Raw genomic sequence first — 21,554 nt, forward strand, 5'->3', positions numbered from 1 at the left:
GTCTTGATTAGCCAATGTCGTCACTTGTGTCAACCGTTACTAAGACACATACCCCTCTTCTCATTACGTACGTCCTCAAATCCTTTCCTCGCCTCGCCTTTTAGTCGGGGCGACAGGAATTTAACAAAACGAGACATCCGTGCTTTGGGCCCGTCATTTTGAGGCAACGTCAATTAAATATGACATGTGGGACAGCTGCTGTGGTTTGCATATTCCAGTTGTGTGTCACAACAATTTTAAGCTTCACGGGTGCCAAAAAGACTTCCACAAATGACACACCTGTGTGCATCCTCGCTCACAGCTCCAGCAATCCTTGTCTCCCCTCGAGATGCATTTTAGAAATTGAGACATATAGATAGCCCTGGGATCGATCAGACAGAAGGATGGAGGGGAGGATAGGAAGAGAAACAAAGTAGACATGAGAAGAGCCCATCCTTTTTATTTCTGAATAGTGGATCATTCTCATGTGGGATAGGATATCTGTACTCTGAACAACTGAAATGCATTCTACCTTGCAACTGCATGTTTTATTGTTGCATTAACAGATCTTTTGGCAGCAGACATTTTGACTTGTCATAGCAGGAAAAGCACAGATGAAACAAATTTCATTAATGATGGCTCAGTTGCATCAAGTGTCCCAGTAAGCCATGACTGATTGTTGACACCTGTGCTTTTTCCTACTGGGACATGTCAAAAACGTCCTCTGCGAAAAAGGCCCATTAGGTAAGCTGTCTCCAGGGTCCTGTTTTGCGCATGCTGGCTCACTGTCACTGGGACTCTGGAATAGAACCTCATTAGTGGCATTAGTAACACCTGTGCTTTGCCTGTCAACAAGTCAAAATATTTGTTCATTTGTCAACTCTTAATAGTGTTTGTAATGAAATCATTAATTGTTTTGACCTCTTCTGTTGCAGGTATGGCTTTAGAAAGCCGCCTCACCTGGAACTGAAGGCGCGCCCTAAACTGGGAGAACGAGTAGTCACCCTGGCTCACGTTACGGACTGGATAGAGAAAAAACTGGACCAGGAATTCCAGGTATTGATTAATGCTACATTGTGATTTTTATTAGGCTCTGTAATTCAGAGACACAGAAGCCTTTGTTTTTTTTCAATGGACAGACACGAGACATAAACAACCAGAATGCACGTAAAGACAAAGAATAAAGATGCATTTAAAAGTTCACCAAAGTTGAACATCATGTGATGCACTGCATCCGTTTAATTGGAATAAATTGCATTTGGTGTGAAATTCTGCTCTTATAAATGCTGATACTGTGCCACCATATTTTATCAAATCACCAATGCTACAAGCTAACAATATCAAAGATTGTAAATATGTAAGCCATCCAACATCTTTACAATATTACACTATTCTATGATCCTAGAATGATCTTTTATGACCTCATTCTCACCTGGTATTTACATCTGTCCTGAGTGATCCGATCACAAGTTGACCGCTCTAAGTACAGGTGTGAAGGCATGCAGGATGCATTGAGATCCCATCACTCAGATCACAATATAATTATTATGCGAGAGTAACAACTAAAATTTACACACACACACACACAACCAGCTTACACCGGTATGTGCAAACAGAAGTTATGTACGTGTTTATTTGCACAAAGAACGGGGAAGTGAGATCCGATCACAAGTGGTCACTCGGGGTAGTCTGGCTATCACCAGACTAAGCTCAAATCTTTTAAGATTGAACATTAGTCTGGGGAGTCTGCTCTGTATTTTCTACTGTACAAGAGATCAATGGGCATAGTTCAAATGATTCTGTACGCAATTGGATAGTCCTTCAACCAATCAGATCACAACAACGGGGTTTGAGCTGAGCTCCATTCTTTTGGCCACCAGCGGGGATATTTGGTAAATTAGGCTTTTACCAAAGCCAGTCGGTAGTAAGACAAACACATCTTTCTTTGTAGGAATTGTTCTGTTCCGTTTTTAGAGAAAACTTGCCTTTGACATCTTTTAAAAGAGCAGCGACAGCGGCATCAACAGGTTGCTGCGCTTCGGTGGCCGCCATGTTGAATGTTAAAAAAAAAAGCTGCTTGCCGTCGCTTCTCTATAGTCATCGTGTTAAACCCGCCAATAGTGCGCCAGGTGGATAAGCCAGTTTGTGATTGGTCCTTGCTGATTTGTTATGGAAGCAGGATAGAAAAATGTACAGGTTTCCAGCCTGAGCTGCAGGGTGAAATCAAATCGCCGGCAGATCAGGCTGGGTTCACCCAGCCTACACTCAGGGCGCATGTGGACACACATTTTACTGCCAGGTGTGAACACACGTACTTTTGGGCTGTCCACTTGTGATCGGATCACTCAGTACGGATATTAAATCCACATAAGAACAGGGCCTAAGAGACAAACTCCAATACATTACATGTGTCAGGAATAGAAAAAAAGAAATGATAGACAAGACCACTGACTGTCCATCCGTCATTCTCTCTCCTCTTTTAGAAAGTCTTTGTAATGCCAAACATGGACGATATATGGCTGACTGTCATGCATTCTGCCATGGACCCACGCACAGCCGGCGGACCCTTAGTTGGCCTCGCAGTGGACCCAGTGCCTTCCCAGCCAGGGAAGGACAGCACCAGCAAGCCATGAAGATTGTTTACAGTATTTCCTACAGCTTATGAAGTCTCAACTGGAACTGGAGCCAAAGTGGATGTAGGTCAGACGCTAATACAAATCCAGTCCCGTAGTGAGTGGGCTTCTCACTTGCCATAGAGGAAACCTTATGAATCTTAAAGGAACAAGGTGGAGTCGACCAAGGAAACACTAAAGACAAACTGTCGCTTGCTGCTCTGTTCAGTAGTATTTATTGTGCCAGAGGAAAATGTGATTTATGAAGGATTTATAAAACTATAAGAACCTATTGAATAGGGACTGATATGTGAAGAGAGTCATAGTTGGCTCAGAATTTTGGTTGGTTTAAGTTAATAAGGGGGATATATTGGGATACATAAGTATATAATGTCCTATGAACACATCGTGAAAGCATTCACCAGATACCTTACAGCCTCCAGGTGACACGTTTCGGTAACCCTTTACTTGAAGGTATCTACATAAGAGTGACATGACACTGTCATGAACACATGACACTGTCATGCCACACGAACCCTAATCTTAACTTGTCATGGCAAAAACCGAATGACACTAAAAAGAAGCATTATGTCATAAACGTTTATGACTTGTTTATAATGTTTATGACACGTTCATGACAGTGTCTTGTCACTCTTATGTAGATACCTTCAAGTAAAGTGTAACCCAAGTTTCTGCTGAGTCTAGAGAGTGAAATGGAGCATGGTAGCCCCTAGATTGTAGCAATGCAGTAAGTGGAGTTTTACAACATGGTAATATGTTGAAATTAGAGGTGTTTCATAGTAGATGTGAAGTGTGCTATGGAGTTGTAATTTCCATTGTTGATAATGAACAAAGGGTAGGCAAAAGGTATATTGAAAAAGCTCAGATACTTGATTTATTCACCATATGAAACATTCACACTTTAAGTGGCTTTATGTTAGCATCTTTTGATCAGGTGTTAACAGTTAACAGTATTCATTTGTGCTGTGCTGTGCCCTTCATTTGCCAAGACCCCATTTTTACGCCGATGATGCCCCCATCCGTGTCTATGGAAATAATGCTCAAGAGCAAACCTACATTACTTAGGAAAAGTGTCATTCGCTATGTAAATTCCATGCTAATGACAAATACGCAAACACAATAAGTGCAATGATCGAAGGTTGACTATAGTATGATCTTGTATAGATATTATATAAAAGTTTGCCTAATGAGAAGTATGAGACCTCTAACATGTCTATTGAATGTATGTGTGGATAGTTTTGGTTATTGTATGACAAGAGTTTTTACCCAGTCACATTTTGACTGTCGTATGGAAATTTTTGCACAAATAGCAAGTTTTCTTTTTGCTTTCTTATGATAAACACTGATCTCCACTTGCATACCTTTTTCCAGGTGTCATTCAATCGTATATGGAGTACCAGGTGGTGTTTTTATCTAAACATAATTTCTACTTAATTGTGTTAATGTTGATATTGTTGGAAGTTCATTTAAATGGCCAACTTTGATATGTGACCATGCTTTAAAAAAAAACTCTACCTGCCATACTGTATGTACAACAATTAGATAAAGTTAAGGTATGTACCGTATAGTGAAGCATCTGTTGCCAAGAATGTATAGCCTTATCAACAGGTTTCCTTTCTGAAAATACCCTTTTAACCGTGTCATTTTTCTAATTAAACCAAAGTCCTTTGATTAGGCCTATAGTGCCAGATCTCTCTGCTCAAAGGTACACATACTGTGTTGGCATAGCATTGTGATGTTGTATTTGCAAATGTGCTACAATACCTAGCTGCATTAACATTGTTTACAGGAATTCTTACCTTGTTTTCTTTTCTTTTTTTTTTTGCGCTCTTAGAATACTAAAGCACTGTAACACAAAATTGATTTTTTTTTTTCTTTTATGATTGTCCTTCCTTTATAACTTGGTTAGTTTTTTGTTAAGTATTTGTTTTTTAGAATGACTACACGAGGTGGGTTATGGTTGTATTTGTTTGTCTGTTTCTTTGGAATAAACATAATGGAATAAGATTTTTGAGGATATATGAAGATCATGTCATGATTTGTATCTGTGAATTGTTGATGACTTTTTAAGATTGGGTCATTTTAAGGCCAAATTCAGTAATTAAATGTATCTGCCTTATTTATAGAGCAAATAAATCTGTTTAATGAAAGCCTTTTTAATGAAAGTTCTTTTGTTTTAAATTTTCTTTTCTGAGAAGCAAATCTAGCTTACTTTGTATTTACTCCAGATTAAAATAAAGCAATCTTGAGTGTGTTAAAAGAAACAAATTCATAGGCAGCAGAATGAGCCCTGTTAGTATTACATGATCAGATATTATGTTATGATTACTAATACATTGATAAGGTGATTGGTAGCTTAAGCTATAACAATGCATCAAATAGACATAACTCATCAGGTTTACTATATAAAAACTGGGTTGGATTTGTTGATTAAAGAGGCACAATGTAGCGTAGTACAGTACTTAAAGTACTTAGTGGCTTAAAGTAGCCTACTAAACTAGAACTCTGCCTTCCAGCTTTTTCTGAAATGCTTTATATGAGGAGTTTAGCAAACATGAGCAACCCAAAATTGGTACATTCACCCGGCAAGGTTTGTAAGATGTGACCATATACTGCAATTGTAATAAAGGTAATGGATGTGACGAGCTAAAAACATGGCAGCAATGTCAGTAACTAATTGTATATTATTTTATTACTTTTTTATTAGCAATAGTAGTAGGAAATGAACGTCCACCCACATGTCTTGTACTATGACAAGCTGTCCCAAAATTGACCACATCATCCGGTCTGGCATATTGAGTACTGTCTATGGCACTCACTGTCTATATATATATATATACTGTCTATATATATATACTATATATATATACTGTCTATGCTGTAACCTCGGTTGACGTTAGATCGGATCCGCTAGACGTGGCGAAGTCAAAGGACGTGCCTCGTCGTGACCCGCCTTATTCTGTCTTATTCTGCTTCTGATTGGCTTACCCTGGTATTCTCACTCTAACCCTAACCATAACCTATCCCCACTCCCCATACCTAAACCCCATAGACATATGCCTAAACCCAAGCCTAAACCTAACTACGTCGACCTTTCCAACAGATCCGATTTAGGATCTACCCTGCACCCCTCCTCCTCCGACGGATGTTTACGGTTGCCTAGCAACATTAGTGTGCTGGTTTGTCAGCTACGGTGGTGAGTAACTAACGTTATTAATTGTAAGACAAAATTAAGAAATGATTATTAATTTTCCATTCAGAGGCTGTATTTCTTTAAATTGTTCAGTAGCTTGCTAAGGGTTAGCTGTCCATTATTGTAACTGTTAGTTTTACTTAACTTCTCTGTCTGAGCCAGTAACGTTAGCTAGCTAGCCTACTTACGCTAACGTTAACTAGCTAACCTAAAATAATGTATCGCTAACGTTAGTGTTGGCGTTAATATTAGCTTTGAGATGTTTTCTGAAACATATAGCAAGCTACGGAAAGCGAGTTTGCTTGTTCAACTGAAAAATACCATACGCTAATACGTAACTAGGCTAGCTTACAAGATGTTTAACGTTATGTATTTGGTTAGTTATAAACGTTAATTAGAGAAGAAAAATAGCATAACAGCTAACGTTAACGCTACGTTTTAAAAAGTATGCTAACGTAGCTAACTATCTTCAGAACTCTTGGTCGACTCGTCATCACACAGGTCCAATGCAGAGTGCCGAAGGTGAGGAAGGCGGGGTGGAGGTAAGGGAGGAAAGCTCCAGTCCCACTGAGACTGACAGCAAGCTGCAGGATGGAAGGGACACAGCAGCACAGGACTGCGAAGCGACTGTTGAACAGGTAGCTATATCTGAGAAATAAAGAAAAGTCGAGCTAATATTTTTGCTTTAATGTTTAATTTTTCACTTCTTACTCCTTTATCAACTCCTTATGTAGACAAAGGGATATTTATTTCATATTCTGTCAAGTTGCTGTGTGATGTTGCACTTGTAGTCTTTGTCAGTGGGTGCATGTCATATAAGGAGTTCAAGCATATTAAACGTCTGTATACAATGTCAGTCCTATGGGACAGCAAATGTAAAAGTCTAAAATGTCTAAAATGCTGTCTAAATCATGTCAATGGCCTTTATACATGCTTTCTGTTTGTGTCCCAGTGTGGCTCACAGAATCAGTCAGAGCCAGAGCCTGATGACCCCACCCCCCAGCTTCACCTGGACCACAGTGGCGATGACTACTCCCCTTCATCCACTAATTCAGGTCAGTCACACACTAGTCTGGCTCAACAGATAAACATTGCTGGGATAAAGCCTCATATCACGCGCCGGATGTCCCTTCTCTGTCTCTATCTCCACTCTCGAGGCTTAGCGCCGCCAAGACGGTTGTGATTGGTTTAAAGAAATACAAACAAGCCAGAGGGTTTTCTCCTTTCCCAGAATAGATAGGTGGTGTACTGTGGAGAAATGTCTGGCAATGCAAGACTGGTCAGTCACACACTAACCCTGTTTGGGATTTACAGTCAAGATCAAAGCAACAGTTATGACACCATGTCCAAGGGCAAAATGCTGTGATAATCAGAATCAGAATACTTTATTGATCCCCCCACTGAAATTATTTAGTTGTTATATAGTTTGATGGCCACAGGCAGGAACGACCTCCACGGGGCGCTCTGTGTCTGAGTCTGTCGCTGAAGGAGCTCCTCAGACTGACCAGTGTATTGTAGAGTGGGTGGGAGGAGTTGTCCAGGATGGAGTGTACTTTGGACAGCATCCTCTCTCTAAGATTATAGTGCCTTCATTAACTTAAAGGAGCAGTGTGTAGGATTCAGGAGGATATATTGCCAGAAATGGAAAATAATATTCATATTGATGTTTTCAATTGTGTATAATTACCTGAAACTAAGAATCGCTGTTGTTTTTGTTAGCTCAGAATGAGCACTTTATATCTACATAGGAAGCGGGTCCTCTTCCACGGAGCTTGCCATGTTGCACCGCCATGTTTCTACAGTAGCCCAGAACGGACAAACCTTATGCGTTTTTACGTTACCGTAGGCCACCGTAGGTTCTACTGCACAATTGGAAAAGGAGGGGTGAGCGGAGGGGTATTCAATTGGTTGCAATCTGCAAACTCAACGCTAGATGCCACTAATCCTACACACTGGTCCTTTAAACCTTCTTGATCCTACCAGTATTTGCATTGAACAAAGAGAATGGCAACAAAAGCGTAGATCAGTATATGCAGAAAAAACACAATTATAAATCCATTTAGAAGGCATGTTCAAAGGCAGACAAACATTTCATTAAATATTTACAAATTCTCCATCACTTAGCCATATTTATACATTTTCACATTTCAAGTTTATTTTCTGTGTTTCAGTGCAAGCAAATGTTGCTCAGGTGCCGTTGACACTTCACCTGCCCAACCTTAACACATCAGAAGACATGGAGGATGAGGAGCCACTGCCGGAGGCCGAGGAGGAGGAAGAGGAGGACGAGTTTGTTGTTCTGGACTCTGAACATGTCTGTAGCTTTTTCAATATTTATGCAATCAGCATTTATTAAATGAACAGATTTTGTCCTACTGCTTTTTAAAGAGAATCATGGTGCCAATGTATCATCTGAGTCTTGCATATATTATGTGTTAGGTGCATTGGTAATGAATATACAAGCGTAGTTCCAAATCACATATTTTTGCTTTTTACTTTTAGTACTTACTGCTGCTGCCCCTACAAAGTACATGCTGCTCCATGAAGTATGCATGCAATTGGGACATACTACTTCATAAAATTGCACCATGAACTTTCACCCTCTTGCTCATACTGACTGTATGCTGTGCAAATGATTGTGGGTCATAATAGCCAGAAACGCATGCTGACTTGCATACTGCAAAATGCGACCAGATGCAGTAGGACATCATGGTATTTTTGGCATACTACATTTGACATAGTATCTTCTGTATTTGAACATACTAAATCTGCTACTACTAAATAGTATGGCAGAAAGGGCATTGGAACTTAGCTATAGTGTGCTGAAGTATCAGCACAGCACTCCATGTTAATGCTGCACAGAGGGGAATTTGCTTTAAGTCATAGATATCTGTAGTACAGTGAGTTCATAAACACTATACTAGATGTTTAATACAGTCATGTCATTAATGCCGTGTTTGATCTGTTGGTAGCCCCTGGTCAGAAGGCAACAAGCTGCTCTAAACAGCCAGCTCAGCAAACAGCTGGAGAGGATCAACCTGGGACTGAAGGAAAAGGTGGGCTACTTTTCTGTCAACATACAACAAAAATCTGCTTATTTTTTTTCCAACGTTGCTCTATTCGTACTCATGTACACAAATATACACAAGCAGAAGCAAACATCATATGGTTTCACATAAAGCTTACGTTTTTCTGACTTTACAGCTATGGTGTCTCAGTATGTCCAGAAGATGGCAGTGTTGACCTGTATAGAAATAAAATAAAAAAAATATATATATTTGATCTTTTTTTCCTAGATACAACATTACATTTAAAAACCCAGCATAAAAATGGTAACAATAAAAAACTCATGAAATCACCAAATGTCTATTATAACACAAACTATCTGTGACAGAGTGTGTGCATGACAAAAGGAAACCATCGGAGTCTAATAGAGTGATAGACGATTAGATGATTTATGTCTGCGCTCTCTCTCCCAATGGCCCAGCTGGCAATGGAGAAGGACGATGCCAGCTACATACTGGAGATAGGTGTTGAGATGTACAGGATTCAGGAGCAGCTGGCCAGACTCCAGACCAGACTGGATGACCGTCATCAAGCCAGTGCACAGGCTGAAGGCAAACATCAACAGGCCCAGGATCATCTGGAGGCAATGAAGAGCCAGTATTCCTGTATTACCACCCAAAACGTCAAAGCCAAAACCAATGGTGAGACTGACTGGCAATGTGGTGGGCTAGCTTTGGTGTTGAACCAGGATTATATTTCATTCTAAGTGTTCCGCCATTTACTTCAAACTCTAATTAACAAATATAAGATTATTGATTTAATTATTTGATGATTATCATGTTACAGCCACAACAAAAGAATTTGGCTCCATTTGTGACCAGCAATATATTAAAAGGACACCATACCCGAGGATTAGTTTTTTATTTTACAGGTAATACCTCGTATTAATACCCAGAACCCCCCCCCAAACTATCAAAACATTGCATAAACTGAAGTAAGAGACAAAGCTATGAAAACTGAGCTACCAGACCTTCCTCTTGAAACAGTCAGGAGGCTTATCAGGCCAATCAGTTGACCAGGAGCACCTGAGGGAGAAAGAAAGAAGAGCAGAGAGAAGAAAGGAGAGAAGAAAACAAGGGCGGAGCGTGTAACACCATATGAGGAAAAACTCAAATTAGGCCTGTAATTTCTGAAAATTCAGAAACCACAATCTAGAGCCTCTTACACAGCTGATATATTCAGCAATATACAGTATATGTGTCTGTGCAGCCATGCCCAGGCAAAGAAGTATAGACACATACAAGAGCACCCAAGAGTTTGAGTCTATTTTAAGTTCACTTTCTTTGGTTGTGATGGTAACTCAATCTCTGAAAAGTCTTTGTAGAAGACATGTTGATTGAAACACATGAGTCTAGATTAAAGTGCCAAATAATTATACTTTTACTCAGTTCAAATTGTAATATAAAGCTTGGTTAAATCCTTTACATTAAATTAGGTTTAGATTTCAGGTTGATATGTTTTTTGTAAAAGATTCAACCATTAAAGCTTTATTTTTTTTTGCGTTATTGTTGACTCCTGTGTATTTTCTCCACAGTGTCGCAGTTACAGGCGGAGATGGACAATTTGATGCTGAATCTTATCTTCACCCAAGGAGTCAGTGAAGATCTGCAATCTAATGTCAAAGCCATGAAGAATGCCAGACGCAAAGCGGGAGCTGAGAAGACGCAGGCCGAAGATCAGAAATTGAAGCAGGTGGACAGGCTGAAGTCTGGCACATTAAAAACATCAGATGTTTCAAATTCATCATTATCATTGATGAATGTACCGTGATTGATTGAAAATACCCCTGTGTCATCAGGACATGTATGTGGAGCGTCTAACAAAGGAAATGGAGAGGCTGACACAGCAGATAGCCATGTACGAGGCCCAAGCCAAAGCTCAAGCAGAGGAGACACAGGCAGCCAAAGAGGCTCTCTCTGAGGTAATACAGTATATACCTTTGAGTTGAAAGTGGCTTCAATCACAAAGCAAGTACTGTGCATTAGTGCAACTATTACAGTAATACTGAAACAATTTCCAATTAAAGAATAAAGCTGCATTTACAGTATATATTTTTGGCCACTTGGACACAGGGTTACTAGCTGTAAACTCAAACATTGACAAATTATCACCTTATGTAATTGTTATGTAGCAAACTACACATCCATTGGATACAAAGCAACATCAGCCTTCACATAACGAATGTAAGTCCAATATTTAATCTCCTTTTAGCTGTGTTTTGGTCTCCACCAACTCGTAAGAGAAAAATCTGGCTACTTAGCTGCTCCACTTTGTTAACATGCTAATGCTAGTCACTAACTTTGTTTGCTGTTTAATGCTGGGCAGGTAGCGTACAGTCAGTAATGGGCCGAAAAACCAAAACAGTGAACTAAAAGATGCTAAAATACTGCAGCGTCAGGTGGTAATTACAGTATCTGTGAATTCATTACTACAAGTGACACCTTTCACATTTAATCCATTGTTAATGTAAATATATTGATTATCTTTAAAACATTAAAAACATATTATTTCTTATGAATACAACTAATAATTAAACATTTTGAATACATTTTTTTTAAATTAAAACATTTGTCTCAACAGACGACAAAGAGAACATAGTACCTGTGATTATTATGACAGTACAGTATTGACTTGATTTGATGGACTCAAGCCTTCAGTATCTGTCTCACACAATAAAATTTAAGCAGAAAAAGACAAACTTGAGCTGGTTATGCCGTTGTCCCCATAACCCCACTTTAATTCCCTTTCAGAACAACATATTTTGAATTGGTTGAATGAAGTAATATACTATGCATAGTCTCATTCTCATGTTCTATGAGTGTCTATGAAGTGTCAATATATAACATCAGTCATGACCAGAGGTGTCAAAAGTCATTACTCAAGTAGAAGTGTAGATACTAGAGTTTGAAAAGACTTCTGTAGAACTTGAAGTGTCAACTCAAGCTTTTTACTCAAGTAAAAGTGTAAAAGTACTGGTTTCAAAACTACTTAAAGTATAAAAGTAATTTAAAGGGAAAAAAATGTCATTAAGGACAAAAGCTTAGGCCGCCCAACAGGGGCCTATAGTGGACTACCCCACCTCCAAAACATGTTTCTAAATGCCATAATGACTATAACGTTATATTAAAATGTTAATGTTGAAACGTTTGGGATGCACCTGTTTCAGCTGCATTTATGCCCATCGAAAATGAACACATTTTAGTACAATGCAAATACATTAAAGAACCATATGTGTGCTACTGAGCATTAACATGTTTCATGGAAAGGATGATATGATGACTAGTTGCCTATAAGTATTGTAATGGTGCTTGCCGGTGCTTGGTTGGGACATTTCGCTCGAGTTCTCTTTGAGTCTCTGCCACGGACATCTTCGCACTAGGCTACATACGTCTGCTATTTCCTTGATTTGTGTCATGTGCACGTGCGATGGATCGCGTACAAACCAATAGGGTGTCGGAATGGTATATGTTTATACTTCTCATCCAACCACAATCAAATTCACTCTGTCCGGATATCGCAATTTATCTGGATAGTTTTTTTTTTGTGTTTTTTTGAACGATGACGAGCCGGAATGAAAACAGGCCAACTGATATAGGAGTAACGAGGCTATTTTTAAAATGTAAGGAGTAGAAAGTACAGATAATTGCATGAAAATGTAAGGAGTAGAAGTAAAAAGTCTGCTGTAAAATAATTACTCCAGTAAAGTATAGATACCCAAAATTTCTACTTAAAGGTGCAATATGTAATATTGTATGTAATACTGGCAGCTAGCGGTTAAAATAGTTAGAGTCGTCTCCCCCGCCCCCTCCTGCTCAGACTCGAAGTTCACGGAGGTTGCCAGGCTGACACGGCAGCATTCACAACAATGTTGCTAGACGCTTTTCTCACATAGCCAGACATTACTCCACAGCACAGCAGAGTAGCTAACGTTAGATGCTGGCTATATTGACAGTCATAAAAGCCCGTGCTCACGCGGAGCTCTGTAACCAACTGACAGACACTTTTTCGGCTTAAAATTACAGTATGAACCGCTAAAAACACAAGAACCTCACTGTCCTCTCCACATGCCAGTCAGGCACACTTCCTCGGCTTAGAATTACAATACGAAACGCTAAAAATACCACTACCTTGCCGACGGAACACACTTCATTGGCTTAGAATTACGGCAACAATCGCTAAACACACTGCAAACTCACAGTCCTCTCTTTCCGATTTACAGCCCCCCTCTCGTGGTTTAAAATAACTCACCGTTGTCGGCTCCAGCCGCTGACGAGGCTACACGTTGTAAACAGCCATGGGCTGCTTGCCTGGTCCTCCCGGTAACGTTAGCAGTTAGCAGGGTTAGCATGGCGGCGTTAGCCAGGACCAGTCGGGATCACTTTACTGGCTATGTCTCAATTGTTTTTGCGAGTAACCAGCTCGGGTACTCTAGCTATATAATTCAATGTGAGTACACAAATGTTGAAATGACAAAAAAGGCCCATCCCTAGTAGCTGTGATAAATTAGCCTGAAGCTAATGCTTACCTGTTCAGGAGAAAATAAGCCAACTCTGCATCCTTTTGGGCTCTAAGCTGTCTCCATCTTTCAAATACATCTCCAATATTTACCAGGGGGTTGTTACGTCTCTGGTCACGCAACTGTTAGAAACATGCTGTTTTCTTGTTTTACGTCATGTAGAATCTATCTCCGTCGATCCTGTTTGTTTGTTTGCTGCTTTCATGGCTGTTACAGCTGTAGCGCGCTGGGTTTACGTTTTTACAGGTATATCTGGCAACCCGGCCTGCCTGTCAAACTGGGCCGTTGATAACAACACACAGATCAAAACATAAACATAAATTCCGTCACGGAATGTAAATTTCAAAAAGAAAAAATACTGACATTAGCATTGTTGTCAGAAAAGATAGTATTTCAGTTTAACATGTTTCCTTAATATCTGATGAGGCATTGGTGTCATTATTGGATTTATTACAGTACAAATATTACATATTGGACCTTTAAGTAAGGTAACAAAGTATTTGTACTTCGTTACTTAACACCTCTGGTCACGACACATGTCCACTCATGTTTTTGTCGTGCAGGCTGAGATGGAACTGCAGTATCTGGAGATGTCGCGTAAACAGCTGCTGCATCAGTGGAGCGGCAGCCTGGTGGGCATGAGGAAACGGGACGAGGCCTTCAGTGCGATGCAGGAGGCTGTGCGGTGAGAATGGGGGCAAGGAAAGGCTGAATGTTAATAATGTAACTGCGCTTTAAATGTGCTAATGCATTTCGAACGTACATGTAACTAACAATGTCCCTACTGGAGACAAGCTTCATGAACAGCATCTTGGGGGTGGTGTCGCTCTGCAGTGATAGATTGTTATTTTGCTTTAGCCTCTCCCTACTACCGTTAACCCTAACCCTACCCCACTACTTCCAGCACCAATGCTCTGACCACACCCATCTTTCATCTTGGCCTTAATTTTGTTCTCAACAATACACCTATAAAGTTTCGTGACTGCATCTTGCACGGTAATGGGGCCAGGGGTGTAAAGCAGGGGGCCCCTTCCCTAGTTCCTAGCCCCTTACTTCCAGCGCCCTTGCTTGGACCACAACTACACACCTGTAAAGTTTCGTGACTGTTTCTTGCACAGTTGTGACACTATCACGGTGACTAAATCTTTCGATAGACAGTCAGACATAAACACTTGGCAAAGTACTCAAAATTGCCTCTGCGATAGTTCTTGCTGCAGTACTTCCAGTCTCCAGGACCACATTTTGCCATGATGACAGACACACACACAGACAAACGCATCACTGTCGTGGCTGGTAATAAAAGCATGCATCTATTGAATCTTTACTGCTTGCTTTGTTTCCCTCAGTACCATCGAGCATCAGGTGATCTTGCTGGACAGAGAGATCGAAGGTTACAAGAGATTCATCGCTGAAGAGCAGGAGCAAAATGAGACACTAACTATGCAGCTGAACTGGTCCCAGATGGACAGTGCCACCTCCAAAAGGCTGATCAGCCAGAAGCAGGCCCAGCAAGAGGCTCAGCAGGCCCACTACAGCACCTCCCTCCGCACTCTGAGGGAGACGGAGTGCACCTTGGCCAGGCTCTCTAAGGTAGCTGGGGGACAAAAGGCTTCTGATTTGTCCAGAGAAGATGTCCAGTCACAATGTCTTCCTACCTTCTCTTTCCCACTGAAACCATTTCACTCTCCAATTTTATTTCCTGCATTGTCGTAGGAAACCAGCACCCACCAGGTTGAAGTGAACGATCAGAGGAGGCAGCTGGAGAAAGAGAGTGCTGTGCGTCTGGAGTTGGAGGACAAGATCATGACCTACATCCAGCACAAGCTCACTCACAACAAGGCTGCCAAGTACTCCCAACGGCTCACCAGTAGGATAGCCACACTCAAGAAGGATAAGGTAAAGATGGGAATAAGAAAGATAGAAAAATTATTGTGTTTCAGGCTGTGGGAATGCCTAGTAACATGGTTGACTATCGTTCAGTAGAAGGTGCAGGTACATAACACTGTGAAAGCAAATATCTCTTCACCAAGTCCAAAGAGTCATTCTATATACACATATAGGGCCCTATCTTGCACTCATCGCAATTGACTTTGTATTTTGCACCCGACGCACAGCGGACTTTTCCCTCCACAGACGCACGTTGGTAAATTAGGGAATGTATTTGCGCTCCCGGGGGCGGTTCAGCAAAAAGAGGAGGCGTGTTCCGGCGCAAAAGTTCCCTGGTGCTATTTTCCAGTTTCAGAAAACAATTCCGCCAGGTGTTAGGATAGATCAGGAGACACTTTACAGTACAGTCCTCAAAAAGTCGCAGAATTCGTTGTGGCTTGTTGTGTTTTGCACAACAGTTCCATGAATCATGGATGTGTTGATGATATAAATGAGGAAATATTAGAGGACTTAAGGAGATGTGATGTTGAACTACGGCGGGATTGGACACTCGATGTGCTCCTGGTGGAGCGTGTGGACGGAGATGGAGTGGGGGGAGGAGGAAGTGTGTTTGGAGGCCCACGCTCCATGGCTGCAGCAATCCTCTCCAGACTTGAGGAGCTGCGCCCCAGAGGCCGCAGCAACATCGCCACCCGGCCAAGACGGCATTTATTACTTTGCCCCATCCCGGACAGCTACCGCTGGCGTGCGGCAGGCAAATCCACCGTCATAATAGCAATCCGCCATGGAACAAGCGCGCCTGCTCTTAAAGGGAATGGGAGATGACGCTCTGATTGGTTTATTGCACGTTATGCCCAAACCACACCTAACTACTTCAGACCAACCCATTTTAGATTTGCGTCGGGCGCAAGAGTCATTTATCCCGCCGGTATCATAGCAACAGCGCCCGAGATCCGCCCACAAAGCTACTTGTGTTTCACGTTTGATACTTGCGTTTCAGTTTGTTAAAATAGGGCCCATAGTGCGTAATCATGCTTTAATTAACATCATATTATTTTAATAAGTACATTATATTTTTAGGTCTTCAGTTTGGAAGTGGTCCTGTGTTAGTTAAAGGAGTACTTAGCAATTTATTAATGCACTTCCCTACAGTTGCATAACTAAAGTAAACGGCAAAGAGGACACCAAAAATGCTTAAAGTACAATGTGCTGAAGATCAAGAACATTACAAAGGAGCACAAACAACACATGTAAAATATGCTAAGGATGAAGATTAGGGATGTCATAATTAACGAAACAATAACGAGTTAACCCAAATTCCTTGTAACGGCACTAATCTTTTTGACGTGCGACGAACGCATGCGAGTTCTGTGATTTGGGCCTCAGGGTGCTCCAGAGTTTGGGAAATCAGTAAGTGATTCAGCGGTAACTTTGTGGATGGCTAGCAGAAACCAGTCTCCTTGAGCAGAAAGAATGGCAAAATTCAGTTTCACCTTCCACATGGTTATCTTGGCAAGAGTTATTTGCATGTACTGTCGATGTGAATTTAGTCACCACCAGAGTACGTTGAGTCTCTAAAACTTGAAAATATCTTTTTTAAAGTACATTTAGAACAGATAAAAACTGTGCGAATAATTTATTGCAAGTTAACTATGGACAATCATGCGATTAATCGCAATTACATTTTTTATTCAATTGACAGCCCTAATAAAGATATATAATTATGTTATATTTTTCTCCTGCTTATCGTCTCTTCCTTTCCTTTATTAGATGTCTCAGTTGTGGCAACTGGAGAATGATGTAGTGGTGGTGGGACTGGAGAGCAGCGAGGTCGGCCAACATCTTGACAGCCTGGCCATCACCCAGGAGGCCCTGGATGAGGAGATCACAAAGTTCAACAAGTTATTGGCAACCAACCAGAATAAGATCTCTTCCTTTGCTACTCTGATCGGGCAGAAGCAGGCCACCATTGCCAACTATAACAAAAAGCTCTATGAAATTGCAGCCAGGACTGGGGTGAGAGATTTGGTGGATGCAGTTATAATCCCTGGTTGTCTGTTGTTTATGTGAAATATATGTACATTAGAAACTATCTTAACAATCACCTGCTGCCTTTCTGATTTGTGTGCCTCTATTCCCAGACTGAGGACCTGAGTCCTTTGCAAATCAATGTAGAGGCGTTAAAGGCTCAGATCGAGGAGCTGGCAGCGAATATCAAGAGTGACCAGCAGCTCTGGATGAAACGGCAGGGGACTCTAGTAGGGCTGACCCGGGAGATAGAAGCCAACAGCAAGAACATGCTCAAACTGCAGACAGAGTACACTGGCATGCAGCAGAAGAAAATACGCTTGGAGAGTACGTAATCTGGTTATTAAGAAGCACACATACAAACACAGGTCCCAGTCCAAGTCAGTTGTCAATAAATTATACGTAGTTAGGCGGCTCAGCATGTCTGAGGATGTAACTATTTGTGAAGTTTTAGGTATTTAGCAACATCAGTGACTACATTTACATTCACATAATATTCCACTATTGTTGCGAGTATGACAGTATTCTGAAATTGATACAGATCATGTAAACAGCATATTCAGTTTGAATATCTGCATAAGGCCTTTTTCTGAATATAGTATTTTCAGATTAAAGTGCTCATATTATGCTCATTTTCAGGTTCATAATTGTATTTAGAGGTTATATCAGAATAGGTTTACATGGTTTAATTTTCAAAAAACACCATATTTTTCTGGTACTGCACATTGCTGCAGCTCTTCATTTCACCCTGAGTGTTGAGCTCTTTGTTTTAGCTACAGAGTGAGACATTTCACTTCTGTTCCATCTTTGTTGGGAGTTGCACATGTGCAGTAGCTAGGTAAGGACTACTAGCCAGTCAGAAGAAGAGTATGAGGGCGTGCCACGCTAGCAGCTAGATGAGCATTATAATGTGTGTTACAAAGTGACCACGTTTGTCTCTGAAGTAAAGGCTGGACTACAATAGAGCTGTTTGGAGCAGTTTGTGAACAGTGTTTTCTGTTGGAGATGGTAAGTCCCTTTGGGGTGGACTTTGGGCTTTTTCACTTTGTACAGCGCATTCAAAATTGCGTATTAATCAGGTTTTTTTTACTGCAGTTTGTGACAATTTAGGGCCTCTTGCCTGTTAACGACTTACAGCCAGCTCTTACCCTTGCTATGGTTGTTATACACAAACCAACCAGCCAACGGTTTGGCTGCGTTAGAGATGCATACCTAAAAGAAAAGCCTACATCTCGTCAGAAGGAGAAACACACCTACACAAACATTGTGAAAGACTTGGATTTTAACAGGTTTTTGGATATGCACAAACATCGCAACTCTGACAATTTCAAGAAGGTGGTTGAGGGAATGAAAGGGGGAAGCTGTGTTCACACGGTCAAACAAGTCTGCTAAAAAAATGTATTTTGCACGGCTGCATGTAAACAGGAATATTAGTTGAATATTCACTTTCATTAGCCATGTAAACAGCTTTCCGATTATTGTCTTTTTCGTAATAAGGGCAAAAACCTGAATATTATGTGCATGCAAACATAGAGTGTGACATCTCTCCTCATGCACTACTACATGAGCTGCTATTAAACCAACTCTAACCCCACCAGGTCAGATTGAGTTAGAACACCGTGAGGAGGCAGAGCTGGAAAAGAATGCCAAGATGCTGAGCGGAGACCTGCTGAAGCTCAACACCCTGCTGAGCAAGAACGGACAGCTCAGTCAGGCGCTAGAGCAGCAGAACGCACTCATGGAGACAGACTTCCTTCACAAACTCAAGGCACGGCGTAATTATTTAATTCATCTTTTGTTTTGTTCTTCTCTGCAGTTTTAAAATTATTATTAACAAGGTGATATAATGTGTTTAGGAGGCAGAGCGGGAGACTGTCGACATGCAGATGAAACATGAGAAGACCCAGGAGGAAAAAGAGAGACTTCTCAACAGTCTGGTGGAGGCGGAGTCAGTCAAATATTCATTTTGTGCTTGTTCAATATGGGTTTATATTTCTGTTTAATATTTGTTTATATTTCTATGTCTGTATGCCAGTCAACTTGATGAATTTTATTCCCTAACGAGTTATTTAACAAAAATGTATGCGTTGGCCTTATGCAAAAATTAAATGATGATAGTATGTATATTGTTATGCTTAGTAGCTAATTTTAGATCCCTGCTTAGTAAACAGTTCCCTATAGGGTATTTGTGTTTTTTTAAATATATGTAAAGTAAATGGACTGTATTTATATAGCACTTTTCTAGTCTTAACGACTACTCAAAGCGCTTTTACATAGTACAGGAACCATTCACCACTCACACACATTCATACACTGTGGCCGAGGCTGCCGTACAAGGTGCCACCTGCTCATCAGATAAACATTCACACACATTTACACTCCAATGGCGCAGCATCTGGGGCATTTTGGGGTTCAGTGTCTTGCCCAAGTAGACTTCGACATGGGACTGCAGGGCCAGGAATCGAACTACCAACCTTCCAATTGGTAGGCGACCGCTCTACCACCTGAGCCACAGCCACCCCAATACTTATTTATAAGTATCAAGACGTGTTTACCAATATTTAATACCTTAAATCTATTGGAATTAAATAGTTCAGTTGGCATTGGCAGCTCACATCAGTCTGGTTTTGTCATTTTTTTCAAGAACTCATACCACACATATTGGGAACTGGCTTTTACATGCGTCCTTTGTTGTGTGCGTGTGTTTTGTGTGTGGCAGGCGGCAGATTATGCTGTGGGAGAAGAAGACCCAGCTTATAAAAGAGACTCGTTCAGTTGTGGACTCGGAGGTGGGCCAGAGAGACATTCAGATGATGAAGGCTGAGATACACCGAATGGAGGTAAACTCATTGTACACAATGCGGTTATAAGTAAAGACAGTAAACAGTAATAGTGAGTTATCATCCAGCTGTTTTCCTTTGTATGTGCATGCATGTACATTAAGGCAGAACATTTTTAAGAACACTTTGGAAATACAGAAATGTACTCCTAACCCGTTTCTGAACACTAGTTGAAAAAAAACTGTGGTGAAAAGTCAGAAGGATGAACAGTGAATCCTGAAATTGCATCTTTGGTACAAATGGCTGGCCCTCACCATCATCATTATGCATATAAAAGATTCCCAACCTTCTTTGCACTGTGTTTTAGATGTACAGTGACTCATGGACAGAGGGGAGTATTTTGATATGTCTTGAACCTTGACAAGAAAAAGCCTCCAGGTTTTAGGTCAGATATTTGGATATTATAATACACACGTTACGCCTTTCATCTCCCCTACCTCCAAAAAAGTATTTAGTTAGTTGCAACAGCAGTAGGACGACAGCACACAGAGATCAAGTAGTTAAGTTACAGATTGATTACCTCCCGTACTAATGACCTACTTGAGATGAAAATACACCTGCTCTTGTTATGTTGGAGTTATAACAGGGAGTGATGAGGAAAGATGCAGCAGAGAAATGCTATTACTGTTCCTTAATAAATATGTAATGGTAATATGTGTTCACCATGTATTCACCTTTTAGCCAAATCATATGGTTTCTTTGTGGACCTCATAGCAAATGATCAGGGGCTTGGGGACCGTTTGCCTGTATGAATATAATTTATGTAACTGACTGTAGAATCAAATCATACATATCACATACTTCAGTTTATATATTCATTGTTTTCTTTTCATTCATCAACACTGTGTGTTGGAACTTCCTTATCTAATGTATAAAAATGTCTTTAAGGTAAAACAGCATCCCAAATAATACCATAGTATGTGGTTTGGCTGAAGCAAACATTTTGTAAAAAATTTTTATTCAATAAGAAGTTTGTTGTATTGTAGCAGAAAGTAGCAGAAAGGCAAAACTGAGTACACTTTAATATTGCCTTATTTATCACAAAAAATATTGTTATCCCGTATTTTCTTCAAACTGTGCAGTCCTAATTTAGAGTGAGTAAAAAATGAATGGCTGGGCCTCTCAAGTCATTTAAAAGGTAAAATGAATAAGGCATCATAGCCTGGTAATGATTTGTATGCTTTTACTTAGATTTTTTAGCTTGTTTTACACTGTGTGTGTGTGTGTGTGTGTGTGTGTGTGTGTGTGTGTGTGTGTGTGTGTGTGTGTGTGTGTGTGTGTGCAGGTGCGACTCACCCAGCTGATGAAGCAGCAGGAGCGACTGCTGAGGGAGAGTGAAGCAACGGTGGCGAGGCGGGAGACCATCGTCCTGCGCAGGGAGGCCATGGTTCACGGCTCCCTCAGACAGACTA

At 40.7% G+C, this 21,554-nt stretch overlaps 2 protein-coding genes across 4 annotated transcripts in view; both read left to right on the plus strand.

Moving 5' to 3' along the window:
* Positions 1–4,767, plus strand: part of LOC114564720 (testis-expressed protein 2-like) — a 49,072-nt gene extending 44,305 nt beyond the window's left edge. Inside the window, exons 12-13 of the mRNA XM_028592245.1 lie at positions 915–1,035; positions 2,463–4,767. Coding sequence (XP_028448046.1) covers positions 915–1,035; positions 2,463–2,612 — 271 coding nt within the window. The 3' untranslated portion in view covers positions 2,613–4,767. The remainder of the gene's footprint in view (positions 1–914; positions 1,036–2,462) is intronic.
* Positions 4,768–5,623: 856 nt separating this feature from the next.
* The window catches only part of ccdc40 (coiled-coil domain 40 molecular ruler complex subunit), a 19,284-nt gene continuing 3,353 nt past the window's right edge, over positions 5,624–21,554 (plus strand). Inside the window, exons 1-17 of one of the 3 annotated variants that reach the window (XM_028588030.1) lie at positions 5,624–5,808; positions 6,307–6,443; positions 6,758–6,860; positions 7,977–8,119; positions 8,778–8,861; positions 9,293–9,512; positions 10,406–10,563; positions 10,670–10,792; positions 13,951–14,072; positions 14,734–14,977; positions 15,101–15,283; positions 17,045–17,290; positions 17,416–17,629; positions 18,901–19,070; positions 19,159–19,250; positions 20,022–20,142; positions 21,428–21,554. The exon at positions 21,428–21,554 is cut by the window's right edge and continues 62 nt beyond it. In XM_028588030.1, coding sequence (XP_028443831.1) covers positions 6,312–6,443; positions 6,758–6,860; positions 7,977–8,119; positions 8,778–8,861; positions 9,293–9,512; positions 10,406–10,563; positions 10,670–10,792; positions 13,951–14,072; positions 14,734–14,977; positions 15,101–15,283; positions 17,045–17,290; positions 17,416–17,629; positions 18,901–19,070; positions 19,159–19,250; positions 20,022–20,142; positions 21,428–21,554 — 2,482 coding nt within the window. In that variant the 5' untranslated portion in view covers positions 5,624–5,808; positions 6,307–6,311. Of the gene's footprint in view, positions 5,809–6,023; positions 6,444–6,757; positions 6,861–7,976; positions 8,120–8,777; positions 8,862–9,292; positions 9,513–10,405; positions 10,564–10,669; positions 10,793–13,950; positions 14,073–14,733; positions 14,978–15,100; positions 15,284–17,044; positions 17,291–17,415; positions 17,630–18,900; positions 19,071–19,158; positions 19,251–20,021; positions 20,143–21,427 lie in introns of those variants that run through there. The other 2 variants (XM_028588039.1, XM_028588048.1) reach the window with 2 other exon arrangements.

The sequence above is a fragment of the Perca flavescens genome, chromosome 2 (genome assembly GCF_004354835.1).
Source record: "Perca flavescens isolate YP-PL-M2 chromosome 2, PFLA_1.0, whole genome shotgun sequence".
Taxonomy (NCBI): Eukaryota; Metazoa; Chordata; class Actinopteri; order Perciformes; family Percidae; genus Perca; species Perca flavescens.